This window comes from Leptinotarsa decemlineata, unplaced genomic scaffold (assembly GCF_025532065.1).
Source record: "Leptinotarsa decemlineata unplaced genomic scaffold, Ldec_3_MD MMD2_P_RNA_scaffold_2, whole genome shotgun sequence".
Taxonomy (NCBI): Eukaryota; Metazoa; Arthropoda; class Insecta; order Coleoptera; family Chrysomelidae; genus Leptinotarsa; species Leptinotarsa decemlineata.
The window spans coordinates 17,881,745-17,906,535 of NW_027412529.1; the positions used below are offsets into that span (position 1 = coordinate 17,881,745).

General features: G+C 35.2%; 2 protein-coding genes across 8 annotated transcripts in view; one reads left to right on the forward strand and one right to left on the reverse strand.

Annotated features, from left to right (window-relative positions):
* The window catches only part of LOC111514374 (uncharacterized), a 103,446-nt gene that overhangs the window by 36,979 nt on the left and 41,676 nt on the right, over positions 1 to 24,791 (reverse strand). For 6 of the 7 annotated variants that reach the window (XM_074184843.1, XM_074184857.1, XM_074184828.1 and 3 more), the window contains 2 exons: positions 7,559 to 7,723; positions 3,756 to 3,931 (listed from right to left, as the gene is read on the reverse strand). In XM_074184843.1, coding sequence (XP_074040944.1) covers positions 3,756 to 3,931; positions 7,559 to 7,723 — 341 coding nt within the window. Of the gene's footprint in view, positions 1 to 3,755; positions 3,932 to 3,992; positions 4,055 to 7,558; positions 7,724 to 24,791 lie in introns of those variants that run through there. The other variant, XR_012467950.1, reaches the window with a different exon arrangement.
* LOC111514398 (uncharacterized) overlaps positions 6,415 to 24,791 on the forward strand; it is a 109,787-nt gene continuing 91,410 nt past the window's right edge. The window contains exons 1-2 of the mRNA XM_074184809.1: positions 6,415 to 6,533; positions 6,755 to 6,957. The gene's annotated coding sequence lies outside the window, so the exon portion shown is untranslated. The remainder of the gene's footprint in view (positions 6,534 to 6,754; positions 6,958 to 24,791) is intronic.

Below are 24,791 nucleotides of genomic sequence, written 5' to 3' on the forward strand. Positions count from 1 at the left end.
CTTCCATCTGATTTGAATTTTGTACATAGTCAGCCTAGAAAAATAAGGAAAATGATGATGGTCTAATGATATCCATCTTCCCCGTCTACTGAGATTTTCTTCCTCTACTACGTTCTGTACCCTATTTATCTGGCGAGATCTTTTCAGAATCAATTGGGCAAATTCTGCATCTGCTCCTCTCATTTCAATCACTGAGTGGTATTTGTTAATAATTGCTCCACCAATAAGAAGAAAGTCCCTCAAATGATAAAGGTGATGGGTTGATATTGTGGTCGAAAAAAAATTTAAATAGGATTTGGATTTTATATTTGTGAACTGATTAACATGGCGTTGAATGTATAGTTCTCGAGTGATTGAACCGAAACCAATATTTTCTGGGACGAATATTTGTGCAAGTGATCTTCTCACATTTGAAATTGCCAAACTTGTCCATTGCCGTGAAGGATATTTGAAAATGACTTTCAAAAAGTCGTCGGAGAGCCCTTGTTTGAGTTTGCACAAAAAAGCCAGGAGATCTTTTTTATAAATAAATCTGTTTCCACCTTCTACTGGTACAGATTCGCAGTAGTTATAGATATTGCGGATCTGATCCTTATTTTTTGGAATCTTCAATATGAATTCTTTATCGGTGATACTCTCTTCATCCTAGTAATCCCACTGTGGCATGTTCTATACATCCCTTAGTTTTTACAAGAAAGCCATCAAATTCCCTTTTTTCACTTTACATGATCGAAAATTGAACTACATCCCAGAGGGAATTTATGTCAGGAAAAAACCATTTCTCATCCAATTGATGTTTGCATGACATGGTATTTTCTCTGATATAAATACTTTTCAAAACAAAAAAAATTGACTCGGCACTTCAGAGAACAGATTTAGATTGAGTCTAGCGTTACATACTACACACGATTCGCTCGAAATTTATTTCAAAATATTCAGCTTGAGAAACGTCCAGTCGTCTTCCAAAGGAGTTATCTCTCCCATTACTATCTACCCTATTAAAATTCAGGCATAGTTTTGTGAAATTGTCAATGAGAATATCTGGTAGTCTGGTAGCCTTTGTTGAATAGCAATCTCCCGTTTTTCTTCATTATTCACCCCATCTAATTTTGCCATTCGTTGTATATGGAAAATATTGTTGCATATGAAATAATGTCATACCTATCATCAGATAGGTATGAAATATTGAATAAACAGGCAAAAGATGCAAACTTTAGAAAAATCTTTATTTACCATGTATGCATTACATGAATACAGACATTACTAGTGTTCTGTCATCATGGCAACCAATAGACAACTGGTAACTTGATAAAAATACATGATACCGGTTGAAATATTAGTCCAGTAGTGGATGAAGTGAATAAAACTATGTGACAATATAGGAATGCGATTATGGAATGGTTGGTTCAATTACATAATGAATAAAAATTATTGTACGATTATGTCAAATACATTATTCCGTAAAGAAATGATAAGATAATTGAAAAAATGAGAATAATGAAACATTGCTTATTTGTGATAGGTTCTACTTTTCATTTTCTCACACGCTATTTTGCTGACTTTGAGCCATTTTTCTCCAAGACTGTCCATTATTTTCCGTTGTGCCCATCGATACATTCGATCAGAACGTTGAAAAGTACGTCTCAGTAATGTTATTCTTCAATACTACTACACGTTTTTTCGTACATGATTATAGTGTTGTAACTTGTAACCTTATCAAGATACCCATTTTTAGACTTCCATAATTTTTCCATGTATCGGCCCTTAAACTGTGTGGCACAGTCTTATGGTATACCCCTTTTTTCTCCATTATTTCTTCAGAAATATTTCTGAAACTTGGAACATTGAATATGCTCACTAAACGGCACTTTTTGACATATTTCTAGAACAAATTCAACTTCCTGTTTTTTTGGAAATAACAACAACTTTCGATTTACAGATGGGACATCTTGTATATTATTACAAGATCGGTTAGGGAGGATCATGAGGAATCCAACAATAGCAGATTTGATAGTGTTATTTCTAATGACTACGGAGATATTGCCATTTATTTTATACACAAACTCAGTGAGTAGGACAGAGAAACTTTTTCTGGAGGATCCATCCAACTCTCTCCCACTCATTGAGTTTATGGATAAAATAAATGGCGATATCTCCGCGAGATTAGAGATAACACCATCAAACCTGATGTTGAACTTGTTTTACAAATATGTCAAAAAATGCCGTCTGGTGAGCATATTCAGTGTTCCCAGAAATATAGCCAGAGAAGAAAAAGAGAAAAGGGGACTGTACCATGAATATGTGACACACGGTATATCAATTGAATCTGTTTCAAAATCTGTTCAAAATCTGTTTTTCCGTTAACCAGCTGTCGAAACCCTACAAACGACAACCCTCAGAATTGGAAACTTGTATGGTCTAAGGACTAACGAGGACTAACGTGTGATTCCTAACACGGGTTGGACGATAGCAAGTGAAAATCGATCGTTCAGCCTGAGGCTTGAACCACCGACCAACACAGCAGTCGATTTGAGTGAGTGAACAAAGTACCCACGTCGAACCGACCAGCTACCGACCGATCAAATCATCTTCTATATTACCATATCCATTGAGTAACTTTCTTGTATTCTATTGTTTTCATAATTTTATAAAAATTATTTTTTCATTCCTCAGATTATGGCTTTATACGTCACCCTGTATGGTTTGCAATTATTTTCTCAAACGGTGCTGTAAAGACACAAGACCCATAAAAGAATTGCTAAAGCGCATGCTCAATTTCCGAGAGGCATGAAGTTGCAAAATAACACGGTCTATTTCTCCCGTTTTACTACCAAATTCCCCATTTTGCCGATATTGTGCAGTTTTTTTCTCAAAAACTACCCATTGAACATTGAAAAGTTCATCATACCAGAATTCATCGAAAGCTATTTTCCATAAGGTTTGTGCGTGATAACCGCTATCAGAATTTCCGGTTAGTATCGTCAGCATTTGGTCACTTTTGGACCATACGTCATGAGTTCAGCAATGCATTCGTTGTTCAGTCTAGTACCACTTATGAGACCTATGGCGGGTCGAAACAGCGCTGTCTAGGGTTGGATCACGGAGGTTTTGTTGCCTTGCAGCGAAAGACAGCGGGCGAATCTCCTTGGGCTTACGAATCTGTTCGAAGCTTTGCTCTGATCTCATGGATGACGTTTTCGTAAGGAAAGATAACATTACCTTCACTCAGCTCAATTATGTTCTCAAGAATACCCAACAAACGAACAGTAGAAACTAGTGCAGAGAACGTGATTGGGTGTCATAAAAAGATGAGAGGTAAAGCGCACTAAGCCCATGAGGCTGTAGAGAGTTTTCCGAAAGTACACGTTTTTCCAATCTTTTGAAGCTTCCCGTTCGGTAGCCAAGCGGTTTGACGTGGGTGCTTTGTTAGCTCACTCGAATTGACTGCCGTGTTGGGCGGTGGTTCAAGCCCTAGTCTGAACTCAGGAAAACCAACAGTTGGATAAATAAAATAAATAGTGAATCGGCAAACCCCTGGTTATATTAGAAATAGATTGCCAAGAAATATTTAGATCGAGATTGAAAAGAACTAAATGGAACTAAGTGAAGACTAAGTAAATATGTAAAAAAATGCTAATTGGGGATTTACAATCCCAAATTAGTCTGGGGTAATAGAAGGAGGTGGAAGAAGAAACATTTAAACAAATAATAATTGAATTCATAAATACATTAACTAATAGCAGGAAAATATTTACCATTTTGTAAAGAATCCTGCAGCTTCAATACGACTAACGATCCTAGAGAATATCCCAGTGAGTATACTATGTTTTTGCATTATCCAGGATTGTAGCTCTAGCCCAAGTATTTCATCATTGGCAAAAGTTACTTCCGTTTTGTCAGTCAAACTCAATTTTTGGCATTTTCTGAGGGCCTGAAATCAATAAAAATTTATGATATCTCAATTCTTCAATACCAATCCCGATAATATTTACATTTCACTCAAATAATTTTCTTATAGTTTTTACTACTTTCTGGGTGTATAACCTTACACAATCTGAAAAATGAACAAATATAGACATTTAATTTTTTTCCGTTGATTATTCAGTTTGTAAGAAGCATGTATGACGACAAGTTTCTGACTAATTGGGTTCTTCAGTGGTGTGTATTACGCAGTAACTTCTCGGCTGAACTCTTCAGTTTCCATTTCAAAGTTCAGATCAAAGTTATTCATGACTCATCTAATACTGAATTATTACAGTATGATTTCTCTAACTTTGTACGCTGGTGTGTCATAAAATTACTTTTCTCCAAAACAAAAATCCCATAAATCGCCCATATAAAATCAAGCAATCAGAACTGAAAACAATAATTATCCGTTTAATTTAGACGTCCGAGGGTAAAAACTTCCCACCCAGCTCAAAGTTGATAGGATTGCTTAAAACACCATCATAAATGAAATCTAAAAAATCCTCATCGATGCGATACCTGGAAAAAAATTTCTCGGGGTCGTAAAAATGGATTTTTCGCGATTTTTTTCAAAACCTGGAAATATATTCATTGAAAAGTTTATTTATTTCTGTAAAGTGTCAAATTCGTGTACCATTTTTACACGCAATAACTGGCAGTGATACCTCATCTGCATTTTACAGGAGTGGTAAAACAACAGTTTTTAAAATGTTCGAAGAACAAGATTCAGTTCAATGTGCTGAAGTTTTAGAAAAGAGTAATTCAACTCCACAAAAGTTATTACCAATGAAATTCGCTTTGTTGTCTCTATGTAAGGAGCTTCTAAAAAACTATGCTCTTAGATAAGTTTCGATATGCATGATTCGTTAAAAATACTCGAAATAAAATACAAGTGCAATTATTTGAATTGAAGGGGTTATATTTTTAGGAGTGCTTACTTTTTGGGAAAAGTCAAGATAATTGCACTCTTTTGGGAAAGAAAGTTTTTGGCTTTCTACTACTCCATCTTGATACAAAAAGGATGTGGGAATCTTCCAAAGAAATTTGAAAATAAGTAACTTATTTTCAAATTGATTATTCCCTTCCTTTCTTTGGAAGATTCCCACATCTTTTTTTGTATCAAGATGGAGTAGTAGAAAGCCAAAAACTTTCTTTCCCAAAAAAGTGCAATTATCTTGTCTTCTTCTAACCCCAGCGAGTGCTCATCAACATCTTCTACAGGAATATTACTAAGTTCAAGTTTGGCTTGGTTGTCAGCTAGACCCAAAAGACTGGGGTTCAAAGTTGGTCGACAATACATTATAACCAGTTCATACAAGATCTTAAATCTTGTATGCCAGAAATTTTTAAATTATTATGTATTGCTGTTGTTTTGTCAGTGACAACCGCGTCAACAGAAAGAAGTTTCTCCGCGCTAAAAAGAATTAAGAATTATGTTAGAAATACTACTGGCCAGGCGCGACTTAGTAATATGGAAAAAATATCAATTGAAAAAGGTTTTATAAAATCACTAGATGAAAACGTTTTTATAGAAGAGGTGATAGATCATTTTGCTGAACAGAAAAATCACAGAATCCCTTTAATTTATAAAAAACTTTAATTTTTTGGACGCACGTTTTTCTTTTGTGGTTAATATTTTTTCACATTTTTTCACAACTCCTTATTTTACGCAGGGTTGATTTTTTAGTTTATTTATAATTTATTTCAAGTTTATTTAAGAATCTATATTCATTATTTAATATCTCTTTATCTTTTCACCAATCCCTTTTCCTCTATTTCTTTCAATCCCATCCTTTCCGCCCTTCCCTTCCATGGCAAGAATGGTCTACACCTACTTACCTAGTTAATATTTTTTCACATTTTTAGAATAAACTCCCTATTTTACGCAGGGTTGATTTTTTTAGTTTATATTATAATTTGTTTTAAATTTTTGTTAAGTTTATTTCAGAATCTATATTTATTTATTTAATATCTTTATCTTTTCACCAGTAGTAGTAAGCCTTTGTCGGCTTTCAAATAAAAAATGTCGTTTTCTCTCAATCGTTTGATAAGTTTCTTTTGGTTTTTATTGTTGTTTATTGAATGCTTCCGTTTATCTGTTATCTTGTTCTTGGAGATTTGATTCTTGACCTTTTCTCGAACTAGTCCCTTCGAGGAATCGGGCATATATTGAATCGAACTTTCAACACTAGCAACGATATCCTTAAGAACTTTCTCGGAAGGCGGGATGCCAAATTTCAAACCGTTCGTAAACATTCGTAATGGATTCGAATTAGATATCATTCATAGGATTCCTACACAATATAATTGATGAAAGAAGTACAATTCCACTTCTATGTAACACTGTCATCGTCACTGCTATACACCCGGTGTTTGGCCGTACGACACTTGCTTTATCGGCAAATACGGATAACGTTATAAGAAAAACATTTATTTCGTTCATAACTACGACTTTTTGTCACGGAATGGATGAAATCTACCTATGTCATCGATGACAGTACATAAATACCATTCATTCGCTTATTCCATTAAATTCCAGCCATAAGAATCTTGTTTAAATTGAAAAGGTAAGAGAGATTAATTTTTGGGAAAAAAGTTTTCGATACAAAAAATGTGGGAATCTTCCAAAGAAAAGAAGGAAGCAATCAATTTCAAAAATCAACTCTATACAAATATGAGTAGATCATGCAAAGAAGTAACTTTCAGACACACACTGGAAAAAAGTCCTCTGGATTTTGTGATAGATTCGAGTTTGTGATAAACTAATCCACTATAAACTTTCTTCCAGTGCAGAGTAATACAACGGAAAAGTAAAGATTAGATGAACAGAACAAGAACATTACAATAATAGCTGAAGAAAACATTGAACAGAAATAATTTGAAAATACATGCAAAACACTTAAGCCGATCGTACACTTGTAGATGGTCGGAAAGCAGCCGAATTTGATTTAATGATTTGCGACAGAACCGGTTTGATTCCTCAAATACTAAGTAAGATATGATCAATTACAAATTATGAATTTTTTTCCAAAATAAAATTTATTTGTAGATTTTATATTTGACCTCTGTATTAATATTTTTGTGTCAGTTTTTGTTGATTTTCATTCTAATCAAAGAAATCAAACAAAGGTACCATAATTATTTATTTTGATTCGATGAAATATTTAGCTTAACTTTCAAGTCCCATTTCCGAATCAACTGCCAGTTTTTCCGCACATCGCGGTAGTGATATCTCTCCTCTCACACATTCCAGGCTAGAATGTTATCGTGTGACAGGTGTAGAAATGTCAAAAATTTTCAATGTGAATATTTTTTTGATTTCATTAGTGTCAGTTGTCATATCTAGATGATGTTGGTTTTGTAAGTTTTTGAGTTGTATTTGCCATTTGTAAGTGATTTTCATTATGGTCATTTGGGAACTGTGGTTATCTTTGTGTGGTCCAATGAATAGATTGGGCCACACCCAATGGTTCAAGACTATGTTTCCCAATTTCTTGAGTCACATAAACACCCCAAAAAATAACATATTCGAGAACCTAACCTAAGGATTATTGAAGTCATTCAATAATCCTTCATTTGATAATTAACTCACCTTGAAACCTAGAGCGTGTTTTTCACCTACAAGAGCTAGCTTCTCCCACTTTAGCATCGACGACGAGTTGCACATATCGTTAGCGGAAATTCTTTTCTTAACACCAATACATTCGACAGTGTCCCCACAACTTTGCTGTATGTAATAATAATCATCTTCGGAAGACTGCAAATACGAAATTAAACATTTTGATTTATTTTTAAGATTACATGTTTGTTGTGAATGAGTAGTATTTGATTTGATTTATGTATTAATACCACTTTGTAATGAATATGTGAGTTCTCTTTATGATCTTTTTAAATGTCATCTATTTGACAACTTAATAATAAACACTAATGATATCACGGGTGTCCCAAATTTATAAATATATGTAATACACAACAATCTCCCACGCTTATTGAATTATTTTTTTTTCAACTATGTAATCGTTGAAGTGCGTTGGAAGTTCAACAGGACGGCCTGATCTTCTCAACTCTGTTATGCTGGTTGGTGGATGAGTTATTTGATCATCAGGTACTTCAATTTGATCTGGTTCAAACACCTCATTTTTAATACTATCGGGTTGATTGGCTTGTTCATATTGCACTGGAATCGTCACCAAATCAGTTATATTAGGCTGTTTTGATTGATCTTATCTGATCAATATGTCTCTTCAAAATATGTCCATCATCGAGTTTCACTTGATGGTGAAGAAGCCCAAATTTCTTGATAATTTCTCCTGTCTTCCATAACTGTTTATTATTTGTGTAATACCTTGTTTGAACTCTTTCTCCGACGCTGAATTGTCGTGCCTTTTTATTCAATGGCGCTGATTTTTCATGATGAACGGGTTTCAAAGCATCCAGCGTGATACGAATCTGTCGATCTGATGGTGTCTTCCCATTAGACAGTGGTGTTGCTCGATAACGAAAAAGTATCTCACGAACTTTCTGTCGCATAGAAAAAGGTTCGTTAGCCATAGCACCAAGTCTGTATTCAAGGGTTTGAACGTTACGTTCCGCTAATCCATTTGTAGCTGGGTGTCCTGGTGCGATAAATTTTTGAAAAATATCTGTGATTGGAAAAACTTTTTGAAATTTTCACTGGTGAATATAGTTGCATTATCGGAAACCATAACATCGGGAAATCCATTACGAGCAAATATATCTTGGAGTATCTCTATTGAAGATGAAGAAGTTGGAGCTGATGTACACGGAACAATCTCAGCCCATTTGGATTTTGCATCGATAACGACAAGAAAATGATGATTCTGAAACGGTCCTGCATAGTCGATATGTATTCGCTGCCAATTATTTTCTGCTTCCATCCAAGGGTGCAATGGTGCTCTTGAAGGGGTTGGCATGCGATCAATGTCTTTATCAATAGATTTCCAGTAAACGTAACGTCTGGCAAATTGTTTCATTTTAGTCATCCCAATGTGAGTATGATGAAGCTCTTTCAAAACTGCTGCTTGTAAAGATGTAGGTATAACAACACGCTGGCCTTTGAATAACACATCACAGTCTACATTGAATTCTGCTTTGCAATTTGAATCCTGTTTGAGATCTTTCAAAAGTGCTGACAGTGTTTCGTCCTTAAATTTTTCCTTTTTCAGCGTCTCATAAGACAGTTCTGATGTAGTTATTTGTGAAATGTTAGAAATACATAAATGATGAACTTCGTTATTGATTATTGAATCCATTTGAAGTTTTGCTGAAGCTGGCGCTCTTGAAAGGCAATCTACATTTGAATTATCTTTTCCTTTCCTGAAGGATAATGTGTAATTGAATCCTGACAAAAATGTAGCGTATCTTTGAAGTCGAGCTGAAGTCATCTTGGGAATCTTTGCGTTCTGATGAAAAATTCTCACAAGCGGTTGATTATCCGTAATGAGTGTGAATGGTAAAATCGATCCACAGAAAAAATTATGGCCAAGGCTTCTCTATCGAGTTGAGAGTAACCTTGTTCTGCAGAAGTCAAAGACCTTGAAGCAAATGCGATAGGCCGTTCATTACCATCCAAAACATGTGATAATATTCCAGCAACACCATTAGGACTTGCGTCGCATGCAAGTTGCACTGGTAAAGATGGATTGAAAGGCATAAGAACTTGGTCACTGGCAATTTCTTGTTTGAGTTTGATGAAAGCTGCTTCACATTCTACTGTCCACCTGAATCTGACATTGTTTTTCAGCAGGTGATGAAGAGGAGCAGTTTTACTTGAATTGTTAGGAATAAATCTTGCATAATATGTAACCATGCCTAAGAATCTTCTGAGTTTTTCCAATGACGTCGGCTTCGCCAAAATTATGATTGCAGCAACTTTTTCAGGTGACTTTGATATTGAATTGAATTTTATGACATGTCCTAAAAACTCAATTTGATCTTGAAAAAATTTGCATTTGCGTATATTGATATGCAAGTCATATTTCTGTAATTGATCAAAACATGCATTGAGATTTGTTGCACATTGTTCTCTACTATTTCCATGAACCACTATGTCATCAAAATAAAATTCGGTCTTAGGTACTTCTCGTAAAATCTGATCCATGATACGGCTGAATTCTGATGGAGCTGTTTTTATTCCAAAAGATAATCAATTCATCCTGTATGTACCTCTGTGCGTAGTAATTGTTTGAATTTCACTCGATTTTTCATCAACCTTGATATGAAGATAGGCTTTGTATAAATCGAGCCTACAGAAGAATCGAGAATCACGTAGTATTCAAAATGTCTTCGATTTTCCGAATTGGATAATGTGAATTCATAAGTCGCTCGTTGACTCCGACTTTGTAATCGACACCCAAACGTACGCCTCCATCCGCCTTTGGTATTAAGACTTATGGTGATCCCCAGTCAGATATGTTATTTTCGTTATGATTCCTGCATTTCCAAGTGCATCCAACTCTTTTTCAACCAATGTGCTGAGTGCGTAGGGAATTTCACGTTCACGATGGAAACATGGCTGTACATCTTCACGTAACTTGAGAACAACATTGAAACCTGGAACACATCCAATTTTCTCTTCGAAAACATTTGGATATTTGCGCTTAGTTCGTCTACACTCCACAGGTTAAATCTTTCAGAGGGTACTGAAGTGTTTTGTTAACTTAGTTGATTCAAATCTATCTTGAGGCGTCGGATCCAAACTCTACCAAGAATAGCAGCGTAATTATCTGGCACAATATAAACATCTTGAGTATATGAGCGGAATCCGATGGTTGCTGGTTCAAGAGGAATATTCAGATTCAAATTTTGTAATTGTTGACGTTGTAAAAACGTATAAGCTGATCCCGAATCTACTTCGAATTTGATTGGTTTTACTTCTATCTTGACGTGGGCGTAATAACGATTCATATCAGTGTCAGAACTATTATGATTTTGATGAATATCAACAATATGTTGCACACCATATTGTCGTGCGATTTCATATGAATCGTTGCTTTGAATTTGATTAGTCGATCCAGATTTTGTCTTTTTTGCAACTAATGAAGTAATGCAGACCTTAGAAACGTGACCAGTCCTGTTGCATAAGGTACATTTGAGTGAGGTTTGTTCAGTGTGACAATCTTTTGTGATATGATTGGATTTTCCATACCTAAGACAAATATTCTGCAGTCCTACCGATTCGAGGTTATATTTGCGACTGAGTGGCCTATTGTACCTCGATTTTCTATTTCTTGAAGGGATATATGAACGTGAATGATTTCTGTGCATTTTATGAACATGTTGGTGTGAAGAGTCGCAATTTTGCAAGCATCAATTTTCGAAGATTCGAGCGCAATTGCTCTCGTAAAAATGTCTTTGAAAGTTTTACTATCAGACTGAAGTAATTGTTTACGAATGCTATTATCGTATAAGCCACGAATGAATTGAGCTGCCAGGAAGATATCTGCAACTGATTTCTTGCATTCGCATGTGAATTCACAGTCACTTATATTACTCTTAAGTGTACTTACAAATTCTGGAATTGATTGTTGTTCATTTTGATAGATTGACAAAAAGTGATGTTGAGCAACTAAAACGTTCTTCCAATAACTTTAACAATATATCATATTTATGTCAACTGATCAGGAGTTTTAGAAGCAGCCAAAGCTTTGAGCTCCAATAGAATTTAGTAGCAATTGAGCACAAAAAGGCTTATTTGTATTGATCTGCTTCATTTGAAGGTAATTCTGGAACCTGCTTTTGTAATTTGAAAACGATTCTTTCTTGCTGTCAACATTTTCGAAGTTAGCTAAAAGTGCTGTATTCATCACAATTTCTCCCTTGTTTGATGATTCACGCTTTGTCTGACTCTGTGAACTTTGTAATTGAGAAAAGAGAGTAGATATCATTGCAGTTTGAAATTCCATAAATTCTTTGAACTGTTTGGGCATCCATTCTTGAATGTTTTTTTTTCGATTATTTTTGATTTTTATAATCTTTCTAATTCACCTCGCCGCCAAAACTGTTGTGAATGAGTAGTATTTTATTTAATTTATGTATTAATACCACTTCAATGAATATGCGAGTTCTCTTTATGATCTTTTTAATTGACATCTATTTGACAACTTGATAATAATTTACACCAATGATATCACGGGTGTCCCAAATATATAAATATATGTAATACACAGCAATGTTGATACACTGATTATCAGGATTCATAAAATTCGACAACAAAGTAAATGAATTGACTAACATTTTGCTTAGATTTTTACCAAGAATAACAGATAATGCTCAGCCACATGAATACATCACCATTAGACAAAAATAATGCCATGTCATGTTACACTTCTGATGATCCACAGTACATTGAAAAAAACATTTCACAAAATTAGAAAATATTCTACAGAGTTTTTTTTTAAACAAATCATGAAACAACAAAAATTAATTGGCACTACGGGGTGACTTCATTGATTCCAGTGGCGCAATTGATTTTTCAGCTGCAGAAAAACCCGGAAAAACCTGCAGCACCACATCATCTGAAGATGTTGATTTGCCAATGTCCTCTCTCTCATGATTCGAAATGTAGGGTGTCTGCAGAGGCTCCAATAAATTCAATACATCGCCAGAACACTTAGTGACACGACTATCGTCAAACTTAAATCAGTCCGTTTCGTTTTTGACTAAGGCGTAATAATGACCAGATTCAACGCCAGAACAACAGTGAACAATGACTGCATGAAGATTAAAATATTGGTCTGCTAGATTGAAGCTTTTATCTATTTTGAACCTTCGTAAGAGTGCTTCCGTCAGAGGTTGAGTCATGTTTGAAGATCATCAGTGTTATTATTAGATTGACTGGTGCCTCAGATATACTTGTTTCCTTATAACAGTCAGTTATTTTGGCACATGTTTGGTAATACAGTCGACCATCACCAGTTAAAAGTTTTATTTTCAGATGATTTAACAAACTATACAGTATTTTAATTATTTGATTCATCACTACACATCTGTTAGAACGTGTTCCTTGTGGTAACTTCATTGTTGAATGAAAGATCGTTTGTCAAATACATATTGACTTCGGTATTATTTAAAAGTTGTTCATTAGATATCGAAGATCTGAAATCTTCCTCATATCTCGCTGCTCTGCTTTTAGCTTTGAAGATATCTCTTTTTTCTGCCTAAAAAAGGAAGGCATCCCGAAACTCGACGACATGCTTATGAGGTAGGCCAGGAAAGTTTGTATCTTCTTTAACCGTGACTTTTAGGTCATGGTAGATTAGTAACATCATCCCCGTTCCTGGATTAAATTTGACATTCGAATATGTCGAGTGCTTTACAGAATCTCTAAATAACCTTGAACCAATATCCATTGGCCATGTGAATTTATACTTTCTATATCTATACTCATGCACTAATATTATAAATGTGAAACTTTGGGAGGATGGATAAATGTATGTAGTATGAATGCATGTTTGTGGCTCTTTCATGACTAAACGACTGAACGGATTTGGATGAAACTTCACATAAATACAGCCTATATATCAGAATAACATATATGCACAATTTACAACGGTTTTGTGTCATTTTGCTCATAATATAATGATAAGTATTAAGTAAGTCGGAAAAATTCTTGCTCCCTGAGGCCTATCTTGGCGTGCGCTGCCTATACCTATGGAGTTATATGCAGATTATGTATACTAAGATTGTTTATCTTGAATACTTCTAAATAAAAGTTAGCGGTAGCATATATCTACCTCTCATGTGGTAGCTACTAAATGCAAAATACTGAGTCATAAATACAATTGAATTGGATACTCTTTTAACAATGCACATTTTAGAATATCTGTCATATTCTCATAAAAATTGATACAATTGTCGTTTTAAGTATTGATTATACATAAACTTTGCCTTTAACACTAAGTAATTTGGACGAATGATTTAAAAGTTCATCACGATAAGATTCACTTGACGCAAAGCAGTTAGCCATTACGCGTCGCCTCTACTGTGAGACGATGGGGAACGATGCGCGGGGGTAGAGGGGCGGTCTAAGCAATTATGCTCCATTGCCGAGAACGCGGGCAGACGCGTGAGGGCAGACGTCGTTGACGGTTATGTAAGTTATGTAGGTAACATAATTCGATTCCCGAAGCTATTCATTACTTAGTGCAGTTGTCATATTTTTTAGTTACTTTTCAAAGAAAAAATTTAAATTACTTGCTGTGTCTGCGGCTTCGCCCCCGTATAATTTGGTTTGTCACATTCAAGTTTCGTGACCGACTATTTTCAATAAATAATTTTTTTTTTATTAACCCAAAACTTCGGGTTTTCAACTTGAGAACTGGAGGTGGAAATTCCTGATTCCCTTTTTTGATACGTATTTACGCTATACAAAGAACCTACCTGCATATTTGAAGAAACATTCGGTAGTTTCGGCTGTACGTTAATTTATGAGTGTCAGTCAATCAATAAGTACCCACTTATACAATACCAATTCACATTTGAATTCGTTGAATTGTTCAAGTGTGAAAAAGTAAAAAACGTAAATACATGCATTACATTCATCCATCCTCAAAAAATTTACGCATTTATAATATTAGTAGGAGTAGGATTAGTAGGATGACCAATGTATTCAATTCTGAATCTTACAGGTTTTTTTTGCTGTGATTAATTTTTGGGAAAGAAAGTTTTTAAGTTTTTGGCTTTCTACTACTTCATCTTGATACAAAAAAGATGTGGGAATCTTCCAAAGAAAGGAAGAAAGTAATAAATTTGAAAATAAGTAACTCTATACATGGATGTGTAGATAATGCAAAGAAGTAACTTTCAGACACAAACTGGAAGAAAGCCCTCCTGAAACAGCTACTTTCATATACACATTAAATTACACGAAAGAAAAAAATTTTTTCGAAACAAATAATACTATATGAACACTAAATTATACAGGAGATACTTTTCTCTACTCAGTTTGTATTTCTTACGATAGAAGAGAGCAAGTCAGTCGTCTAGGCGATTGAAAATGGATTTAGCATGGCTGGAAACAATATTTGATGCGATTTCCCTTTTACGAAAATGTCGGTTACTTATTTAAGAGTATAGGCTTTCACGGCCGAAGTCATGAGTGTTTGCAAATAATGCCCCTATTGCCGTCATTTTTTCGACTGACCTTGTTGTTATTGGGATTTTGCTACTCTTATAGGAATGTTGTTATTACGTCTGATGTGTTGTATGTGACTATTTTCCCCATTGAACTACTCGATGATTCTCCGTCTGCTGATCCTGCTTGAAGTTCAGGAATATTCTGGAGCCTTTCATCATCGGATTTCTGGCCCTACTGTACTGATTGTTAGGTATAATGGGTAGGATTTTTCCACACACCACATTCAATTGTTCATCACTTTTCCGAAGGAGAATATTTTATTCATCACTGATTTGACATTAATACAAATATATCCATCGATAAAGGAATCTGTTGACATACAGCGTGAGGAAGAACCCAGCCTTATATTGTTCAGTGAACCAAAAAGGTGGGTTGAACAGAGAAGACGATCAGCTTTCTTAGATTATATTGACCTTTCTATTCTTTCATAGGATAAACGGTAGATGGATTTCTGTAAATTACTCAAAAATTGCATTTCATACATACTTGATGGTTCGTACTGGAACCTCTGGTATGAAATGAATCTATTGAAAACACTTTCCCAACCTTTCCCAGAGGTAAAAGTCCATAGGCTTTAGGTTCGGTGACTTGGCCGGTCAACGTTTGGGTTCTTGGTTGGCTATCCAATCATTACCAAAATTTGCAGCCAAAAAATTGGTGACAATTGCAGCGTTATGAGGCGAAGCCCCGATCTGTTGAAGATATATTTTTCAGACCTTCATTAGTGGCAGTTCATCAACAAGGTGTTCAATATTTTGCCATAAAATTTCTAAAAAACTCTGAGATGTGAGAGTGCCGTTATAAATGAACGGGCCGATAATTCTACCCCTGAAAACACCTGCCCCCATACTAAATCCAAATCTTTCTTGACTTCTCTGCTCGAAACAGAATGACAATTTTGTTGTGCTCAAGTATAAGAATTGAAAATGCCGGCACTGCTCACATAAGCTTCGTCTGTCCAAATACAATTTAACGTTGATGATCTCTTCTGGTCCTGTATGGCTTGAATTTATGTTTTTTTTAGAATCCTCCTAGTAGTCTAGGCAGCTTGTGTTTTTTTGCGGAAAGTTTTGCAAAAGTTTTGAAAATTGGTTCTAAATAGTATTTTGGGCTGCTGAACACGAAGTTGAGGTTTGCCGACAGAATTTTTTACGGAAAATATGTTTGTTTTGCAAAAATTGTGAAAAAATTTGACTTATTTGAAGGTGATTGACAAAGTTTCATGATGAATTTCACTAGTTCGGACTTCCATTGTCTAATATGTAAAATGATTTGAAATCCCCGAAATTGAAAAAGAAGAATTAAAAATAAATAGCTGGAAATAACAATTTTATTAAGCAAAAAAAAACTGAAATGAAAAAAAGTGAAATAAAATACAAGTAAAATTAAAACGATTGAACAAAAAATAAAGAAATACAAATAAATATAAATAAAAAAGTTAATATGAGTTAAGAGATTCCAAGCCACGTTAGTTCACGACGTTTCGATTGTAAGAATCTACAATCGTCTTCGGGTAATGACTGGACTGATTCCTCCGAGAGATGACTATTTATGGGTCGTTCGAGTACTTTCACTTATCCCCACTTTCCATTTTTCCGCTTCACTGGTTCAGTGGGAGATGACCGTTTGGCGGGAGTTGGCCATTTTTCGCTTGATGATGGATTTCCATATGTTGCGTATCTCTACGCTAGCTTGGCTGAATACGTTGTTGGACAGCATGTATGCGGCTTAGTTGAATTTTCTCCTAAACCAATGTTTCTCTCTGTGTATGATCTCAGCTTGGGACCACTCGATGTTGTGTTGATGGGTCCAAACACAGTCTGCTATTCCTGATTTGCTGGTTTCTTCTCGCTGGGTGTGTTTCTTGTGCTCGGCAATGCGAACATTTAATGGTCTCTTAGTTTCCAATATAGGATTGTCCGCATTCACAGGGTATTCGGTAAACGCAATTCTTGGAATCGCAGTCCGCGTTTGGTGTCCTGGTTTTCGTGAGGCTGCTACGTATAGTGTTACCAGATCTGAAGCAGGTTCTGATGTTGTACTTGGAACCAATTCTTCTTATCCTCTCCGATAATCCTCTGATGTAGGGAAGTGCAAGCACTGGTTGTGACGGCATTTCTTCCTTGCGAGGCTCCTGCTACCTTTTAGCCAAAGTATTTTCTACCATCGCATTGGAGTAGCTATTCCGTTGAAGATCATTTTTGATGATGTCTAGTTCCTTCTCGAGACCTTCCTCGTATTACAGAGCCCGAAAGCACGGTCTAATAGAGTCTTGATGATTCCTCTTTTAGTTGATTGATGGTGGTTGGATTCGTGGTTCAGAAACTGTCCCGTGTGAGTGGGTTTTCGGTATACAGATGTTGCCCACTTAGTGTCGGTGCTCTTCACCAAAACCTCTAAGAATGGCACTTCGTTGTGGATTTCCTTCTCCATTGTGAAAGTGAGGGAAGGTCTCATGCTGTTGATGTGTTTCAGGAAGGCGTCTAGTTCAGTATTCCACATTATGAAGGTGTCGTCAATATATCTCAACCAGACCCGGGGTTTCTAGTGCGCTTCTTCAATGGCCAGACTTTCAAACCACTCCATATATATCTTCGCTATGACTGGTGAAAGTGGCGATCCCATTGGCAGTCCCTTGTGTAAAGAATTCGTCTTTCAGTTGAAAATAACAGTTTCGTCCACAACATCCTAGTAATTCCATAATTACTTCTATAGGTAGAGTCGTTCTCTCTTCCAGGTTGTGATAGAAATCAAGAATTTTTCTACAAGACAACTTAGTGTGAGTTTACCGAATAATTCATTCAATATTGCATTCCCGTGTCAAATCGCCGAAAATCCCGATTTTTTGTTTTGGGGGTTCTCCCTCACTTTTAGCGTTCTCCCATGGTTTAATGGTTGACCGTAGAAAAAACTTCAGAAACATAAAATGTAAGAAATTTTATCATCTTTCTTTTTGTATTAGTGATCTTTCTACATAAAATGAGTAGTTTTCGAGTTATTCGAGTTATTCGCAAAAAACCAAAACAAAGTCGATTTTTTTCAAAATTTTTGCAAAAAAAAACATATTTTCCGTGAAAAATTTTGTTGGCAAACCTCAGATTCGTGTTCAGCAGCCCAAAATACCATATAGAACCAAATTTCAAAACTCTTGCAAAACTTCCCGCAAACTGCCCTTTTTGACACAAGCTGCCTAGAGTATAGAGGTCTGTTGATATTTTCAAATTTCGCGCTGACGTTTTGGAATTTTTTCAAAAGCTCCTAAAACGATATTTCTTCACACTCCTCTTCCCTGTTTGATTCATATAATTTTGGCCTTTTCTTCAAATTGACCATCATCAATTAGGTTGTGCGCAATCTTGCGAAAATGTGTCTAAAATGTTGTCTTCTCTCTGAATACCTTTCGTGATACAAACTATTTGCTGTTTCAGCATTTTTCCCGGTTTGTATAAAACACACTATCATAGCCCATTTACTGCTCAAATCAAAATTTAACAGCTACCAGTAAAGATTTGCATTTTATCGCCGCATCGTTAAAAGCCTACTTGATCAAAGTGTGCGTTTCAAAGTCTGCATGAAAAAACCCAAAAGCTTTGTATTTCAAAGATGACTCTAGCAAAACATCAAGTGTACTAAATTTTGGAAAGGTAATTTTGCGTTCTATTGAAATATGCAGGAGGATACAGGGTGTCTCATTTAAACAAAATAGTTTTCCATCAATAACTATTGATATTTCATTAAAAAAAAGTTTTTCATACCATTGAATTCAACGTAAAAAGTTGCTCTGAAAATGTTTCTATAGAAACAAGAAATTTTTGACAGGAAAAAAGTTACAGCAACTTTTCGATAATGCACATTTTCGAATAACATGCTGTAACTCAGAAATTATTATCGATATGCGATTTTCACCATTGAGTTGTCATAAAATTTGACACTCAGACAGGTATCAGTTTTCATCTTTCCAGTTTGAAAACAGGAGTTTTCCTTTAAAAGTGGCCAATTTGGTCCACTCTGTATACTTAAGTTGACGGTTCACGAATCAGTGAATGTTACTTCATTAAACACAAACAGACTTATCATGTTAGAGAGGAGTGTAAATGGTTCCTGATAAGTATTCGGATATTCCATTCATGTAGTGTTCACTTAAAAACGGGATATACAGGGTCCTGCAACAGTGGCGCGGTGTTCCATATCTCAATTTAGGAAACCGATAGGATTCTGAATTTCTATAATATTACCTCATTGCACGAGCTCGACAAAATAAAAATATTGGCGGTCACACAGGGTGTTCAATTTTTTCTGGGCAGATCCCAACTGTGTTTTTTAAAATAGCAACCTATATTTTTTATCGTTTTTACAATTTCTAGATAGAAAATAAAAGACACTTTATATATATATATATATATATATATATATATATATATATATATATATATATATACAGGGTGTTTGGTAGCACTTCGAAAATATTGACGGTTTTCGATATATCTAGCATGACAGGTTTTTTTCCAATATTCGTCACTCAGAATATTTGAAATTATAAAGTTGTGCCAAGTCCAATTGAATTTTTTTTGATCAAATATTCTACATTGGTAACTCTCTCAAACGATATATCTGAAATCGACCTGTGATATACAGGGTATGAAAAACCGCTTGCCACATATTGCAAGTAAAAATTTGCAGAATCTTCCGTATTTTGAATGGAACATCCTGTATATTATTGATCCATAAAGAGCGCCAACGAAACCTCTACAAATTTCATTGAGTATTTCCTATGGCTAGGTTCAATAGTTTTTCTTAAATAATCATTTTTTTCAAAAATGGTCTCCAAACAAATATTTTTTCACGAAATAAATGTATGTACCTGTCACATTTGTCTAAATGGAAAATTATTTTTTCATTGGATGCAGAATTTTTCCCATAAATCATGCAATATCAAATCAAACAAGATTAAATGAAAAAACATTATGAATATTACTAATTTTTTTTCATGTTATAGTATATATTCGTGAATTCAGGAGTTAAGTTCTAGATATTTAAATTTGTCAACTGACAAACTACAAAACTACAAAAGGAAAAGTTTAATTAAGATTGATAATGAAACTTTTATAAAATATATTCGACATGTCTTCCATTTTCTTGAATGCAGAGCTGCAGTCTATATTTGAAAGACTGTTCTATCCTGTGCAAGACAGCTGGTGTAATGCTGCCAAAAGCATTATTTATTTATTCTAAGTCGCATATTTTCGGAAGAAGCTGGTGGCTCGGTGGCTCGACGTAAACCATATTTTTTATGTATCCCTATAAGAAAAAATCCAGTTTTGTTAAATCTGGTGATCTAGCGGGCCACCGTACAGGCCCATTCCGTCCTATACATTTATTGGGAAATACTTCATTTAGATGATCTCTCACTTCTGCCGAATGGTGAGCAGGTGCACATACATTGTTCCATTCATACGTCCCTCAAAAAAGTATGGACCAATTACATATTCTTCAGTGATGCTTCCCCAGACATTTATCGACCACCTATGTTGATTGTCCACCTGACTCAATAAGTGGGGATTTTCTGTTGAATAATAATGGTAATTATGTCGATTCACAAATCCATTTTTATGGAATGCCGATTCATCTGACCATAAAATGTTATATTCCTTTCCTTTCCTTGTAATATTCCTTTCAACGAATTTTTCCCATGGCCCAATTGCAAAATCTCACTCTTTTCTTAAAATCGGCATATAGTAGTATGAGATGGATGAAAGCGATGTTTCTTCAAAACTCGTTGCACTGATCTCTCACTTATATCCACTATTTCACCAATTTGTCGTTGACTCCTACTAGGACTCCTACTCCTTCTTCTTGCAATTCATTATCTTCATTAGGAGCTGGCTTGATGCGCTCAGGTTTAGAATAATTGATACATCCAGTTTCAACAAATCGTTTTATTTTATTCGCTGAAGGTTGTTTTAGACCGAAAAAATATGGCACAAATTTCGGTATGATTCAAAACTTTTTTATCTAGCATCAGGTAATTTTAGGCATGGGACGATATTTTAAAGAAAGGCTTGGACCAAAACTATGCATCAAATGAAGAAATTACATAGTGTTCTATTCAGAGAATGTTGTAAACATAACATATATCTCGATCACAGGCGTCACATATGGATTTCACAGTAAAAAAATCATCGATATTATGGCGATAAAATAGAGAGTTGTCATTTTTAGAAAAAAAAAAACTATAGGACACGCTATAATGTACAAAATTGAAACAAGATATCTTTCGTACATTCTTATCAGTCGTCAAATGGATTTCGCTTTGAAAAAAGTCTTTCATCGAGTTTATGACGTAGAAATAGGAAGAACGACTATTTTTAGAAAAAAATGCTTTTTTAAGAAAAACTATTGAACCTAGCAATAGGGAATACTCAATGAAATTTGTAGAGGTTTCGTTGGCGCTCCTTATGGATCAATAATATACAGGGTGTTCCATTTAAAATAAGGAAGATTCTGCAAATTTTTATTTATGTGGCAAGCGGTTTCTCATACCCTGTATATCACAAGTAGATTTCAGATATATCATTTGAGAGAGTTACCAATGTAGAATATTTGACAAAAAAAATTCAATTGGACTTGGCACAACTTCATAATTTCAAATATCTGAGTGACGAATATTGGAAAAAAACCTATCATGCTCGATATCTCGAAAACCGTAAATATTTTCGAAGTGAAGATATACAGGGTGTTTGGTAGCTGGGTGCAAACCTTCAAGGGTGTGATACACTAGCCCATGTAGAACATATTCATACAAACATTTTTATTTTCTAGCGCGTTTTTGATTTTTAAGGGAACTTTTACGATTTTTAGTACAAAAACCCAAAATTGGTCAATTAAATGCTAATAACTTCGAATCTTAACAGAAATGTCCGTTTTTTTTTATTTATTTTAGTAGTCTTATGTGTCCCCAATCATACTAAAGTAGTTTGAAGCACCATTGTGTCCAAAAAAGTTATGTACAGAGCATTTAAACTTTACAAAAAAAGAAAGAAAACAAAAAATCTGACCTTTGATGCCAATTAAAAAAATAAATAAAATACATACAGGTGTTCAGACACCTTTAAAAACATGTTTAGTTATTGCTCTTTCGTTTGAGGTATCATTTACCTAGCTAAGTCTTAAACTTTTTTAATTAGGGTACCTGAACCAGTTAAAGGTCGTAAATATGGATATTTGAAAAATTAAAAAAAAAAGTAATTTAAATGAAATTCAGCTCAGAAACCTTTAAACGAACATCCTGAAGCAATATGCGATATTATTTTTGGAATAACATGGAATAATAAGAAACTTAGCCCAACTTGGAAGAAGAGAAAACTAAACAAAGGCCGGTGCCGGTGGCCTTTTACAACAAAGAATTTGACCTGAAGCTAGTCATTAATTGGAATGCATTCTGTTGTTATGATTTAGACCTTATGCTAGGGCCATAAACTTGCTTTTGAGTTTATCAATTTTTAGGTACCTGAGTTGAGTGATCATCTTGGACCCCTCGCCGAGTCGGTTTGGTTGGCCAAACAAGTTCTCTAGTCACTGCTTTGCCTTTTCGATTTGCGAGTAGACGTTGGTTTTGTGTTCCCCATTTTTGTAATTCACCGTGTTCAGTTGTAGCCTTTCGCTCCAGCAGGTGTTGTTTATTTTGGACTATCGAACTTTTTGTTGTGTGCTGCCATGGCAGAGTTTACGAGTCATGAACAAGCCGATATCATTTTTATGTATTGCAGAGCTGATGGTAACGCATCTCTGGTACGACGTTTATACCAAGAATGTTACCCGAACCGCAGGTAAATTAATTTCTATTTGTAGCGGTAGTTGAATTTTGCCATTTTCACCTTCAAAAGACGTTGAAACTGAGTTATTTTATTGCAGGGTGCCTAACGTCCGTGTGTTTTCCAACACATATCGTAGGCTGTCTGAATCTGGCATTCATCATGCTGAACCTGCAGTAAATCCAGGAAGACATAATGTCAATGTTGAGGAGCAAATTCTCGCAGCCTTCGAAGCGGATCCTACCACCAGCATCAGAGTTGTAGCGAGAGATTTAAAACTTTCGATATGGAAAGTGTGGAGTACGATGCACAACGAAAAGAAATATCCGTTTCACGGCACGGATGTGCAAGGCTTGGAGGAAACGGATCCGGCGAGACGGATACGGTTCTGCCGTTTTTTGCTAAACGCAGATATTGACGACGCGTGGTTCTTGAAGTCCATGCTCTGGACTGACGAATCGAAGTTCTCCAGGAAAGGAATTACTAATTTCCACAACCTTCATGAATGGGCTGATAAGGACAGCAATCCAAATTGGAAAAAACAGGTAAATAAATGATTTTTATTATTATTGTTTCATTACCCATGTTCAACACGTGTTTAATTACCTAAATTAACTAATTTTATTGCATTTTTGTTTCAGATTTCTTTCTAAAGACAATTTTCAATAAATGTGTGGGCTGGGGTCATCGGACGCACATTGGTTGGCCCACACATTTTGCCTGACAATTTGAATGGACAAAATTACTTCGAATTCATGATAAACGACTTGCCAATGTAACTCTATGATGCCGAAGTGTCAACATTGGACACGGATAGGCCGATCACATTTCAGCAAGATGGATACCCAGCACATTGGGATGTAAGCGTCCGCGAACACCCGAACCGCTGTTTTCCTGGCAACTGGATCTGGAGAGACGGACCCATCCCCTGGCCTGCCAGATCGCCCGACCTGACTCCGTTGGATTTTTTTGTGTGGGGTCGGGTGAAAGAACTCGTATACACAAACGAAATCACCACGAGAGAAGAATTACTTCAGCGAATAGAGGCAGCGTTTGAAATTATGAAACAGGAAATGCAAATGAAAGTAACCACAACTGAAGTACGAAATCGTTGAAGGAAGTGTATACGCAATGGTGGAGGACATTTTGAACAGTACAACAGTACAAAACATGTTTTTCTTTAATTCCACAAAAATCCATATTTACGACCTTTAACTGGTTCAGGTACCCTAATTAAAAAAGTTTAAGACTTACCTAGGTAAATGATACCTCAAACAAAAGAGCAATAACTAAGCATGTTTTTGAAGGTGTCTGAATACCTGTATGTATTTTATTTATTTTTTTAATTGGCATCAAAGGTCAGATATTTTATTTTCTTTCTTTTTTTGTAAAGTTTAAATGCTCTTTACATAACTTTTTTGAACACAATGGTGCTTCAAACTACTTTATTACGATTGGGGACACATAAGACTACTAAAATAAATAAAAAAACCGGACATTTCTGTTAAGATTCGAAGTTATTATGACCAATTTTGGGTTTTTGTACTAAAAATCGTAAAAGTTCCCTTAAAAATCAAAAACGCGCTAGAAAATAAAAATGTTTGTATGAATATGTTCTACATTGGCTAGTGTATCACCCCCTTAAAGGTTTGCACCCAGCTACCAAACACCCTGTATATATATATATATATATATATATATATATATATATATATATATATATATATGTATATATGTATATATATATATATATAAAGTGTCTTTTATTTTCTATCTAGAAATTGTAAAAACGATAAAAAATATAGGTTGCCATTTGAAAAAACACAGTTGGGATCTGCCCAGAAAAAATTGAACAC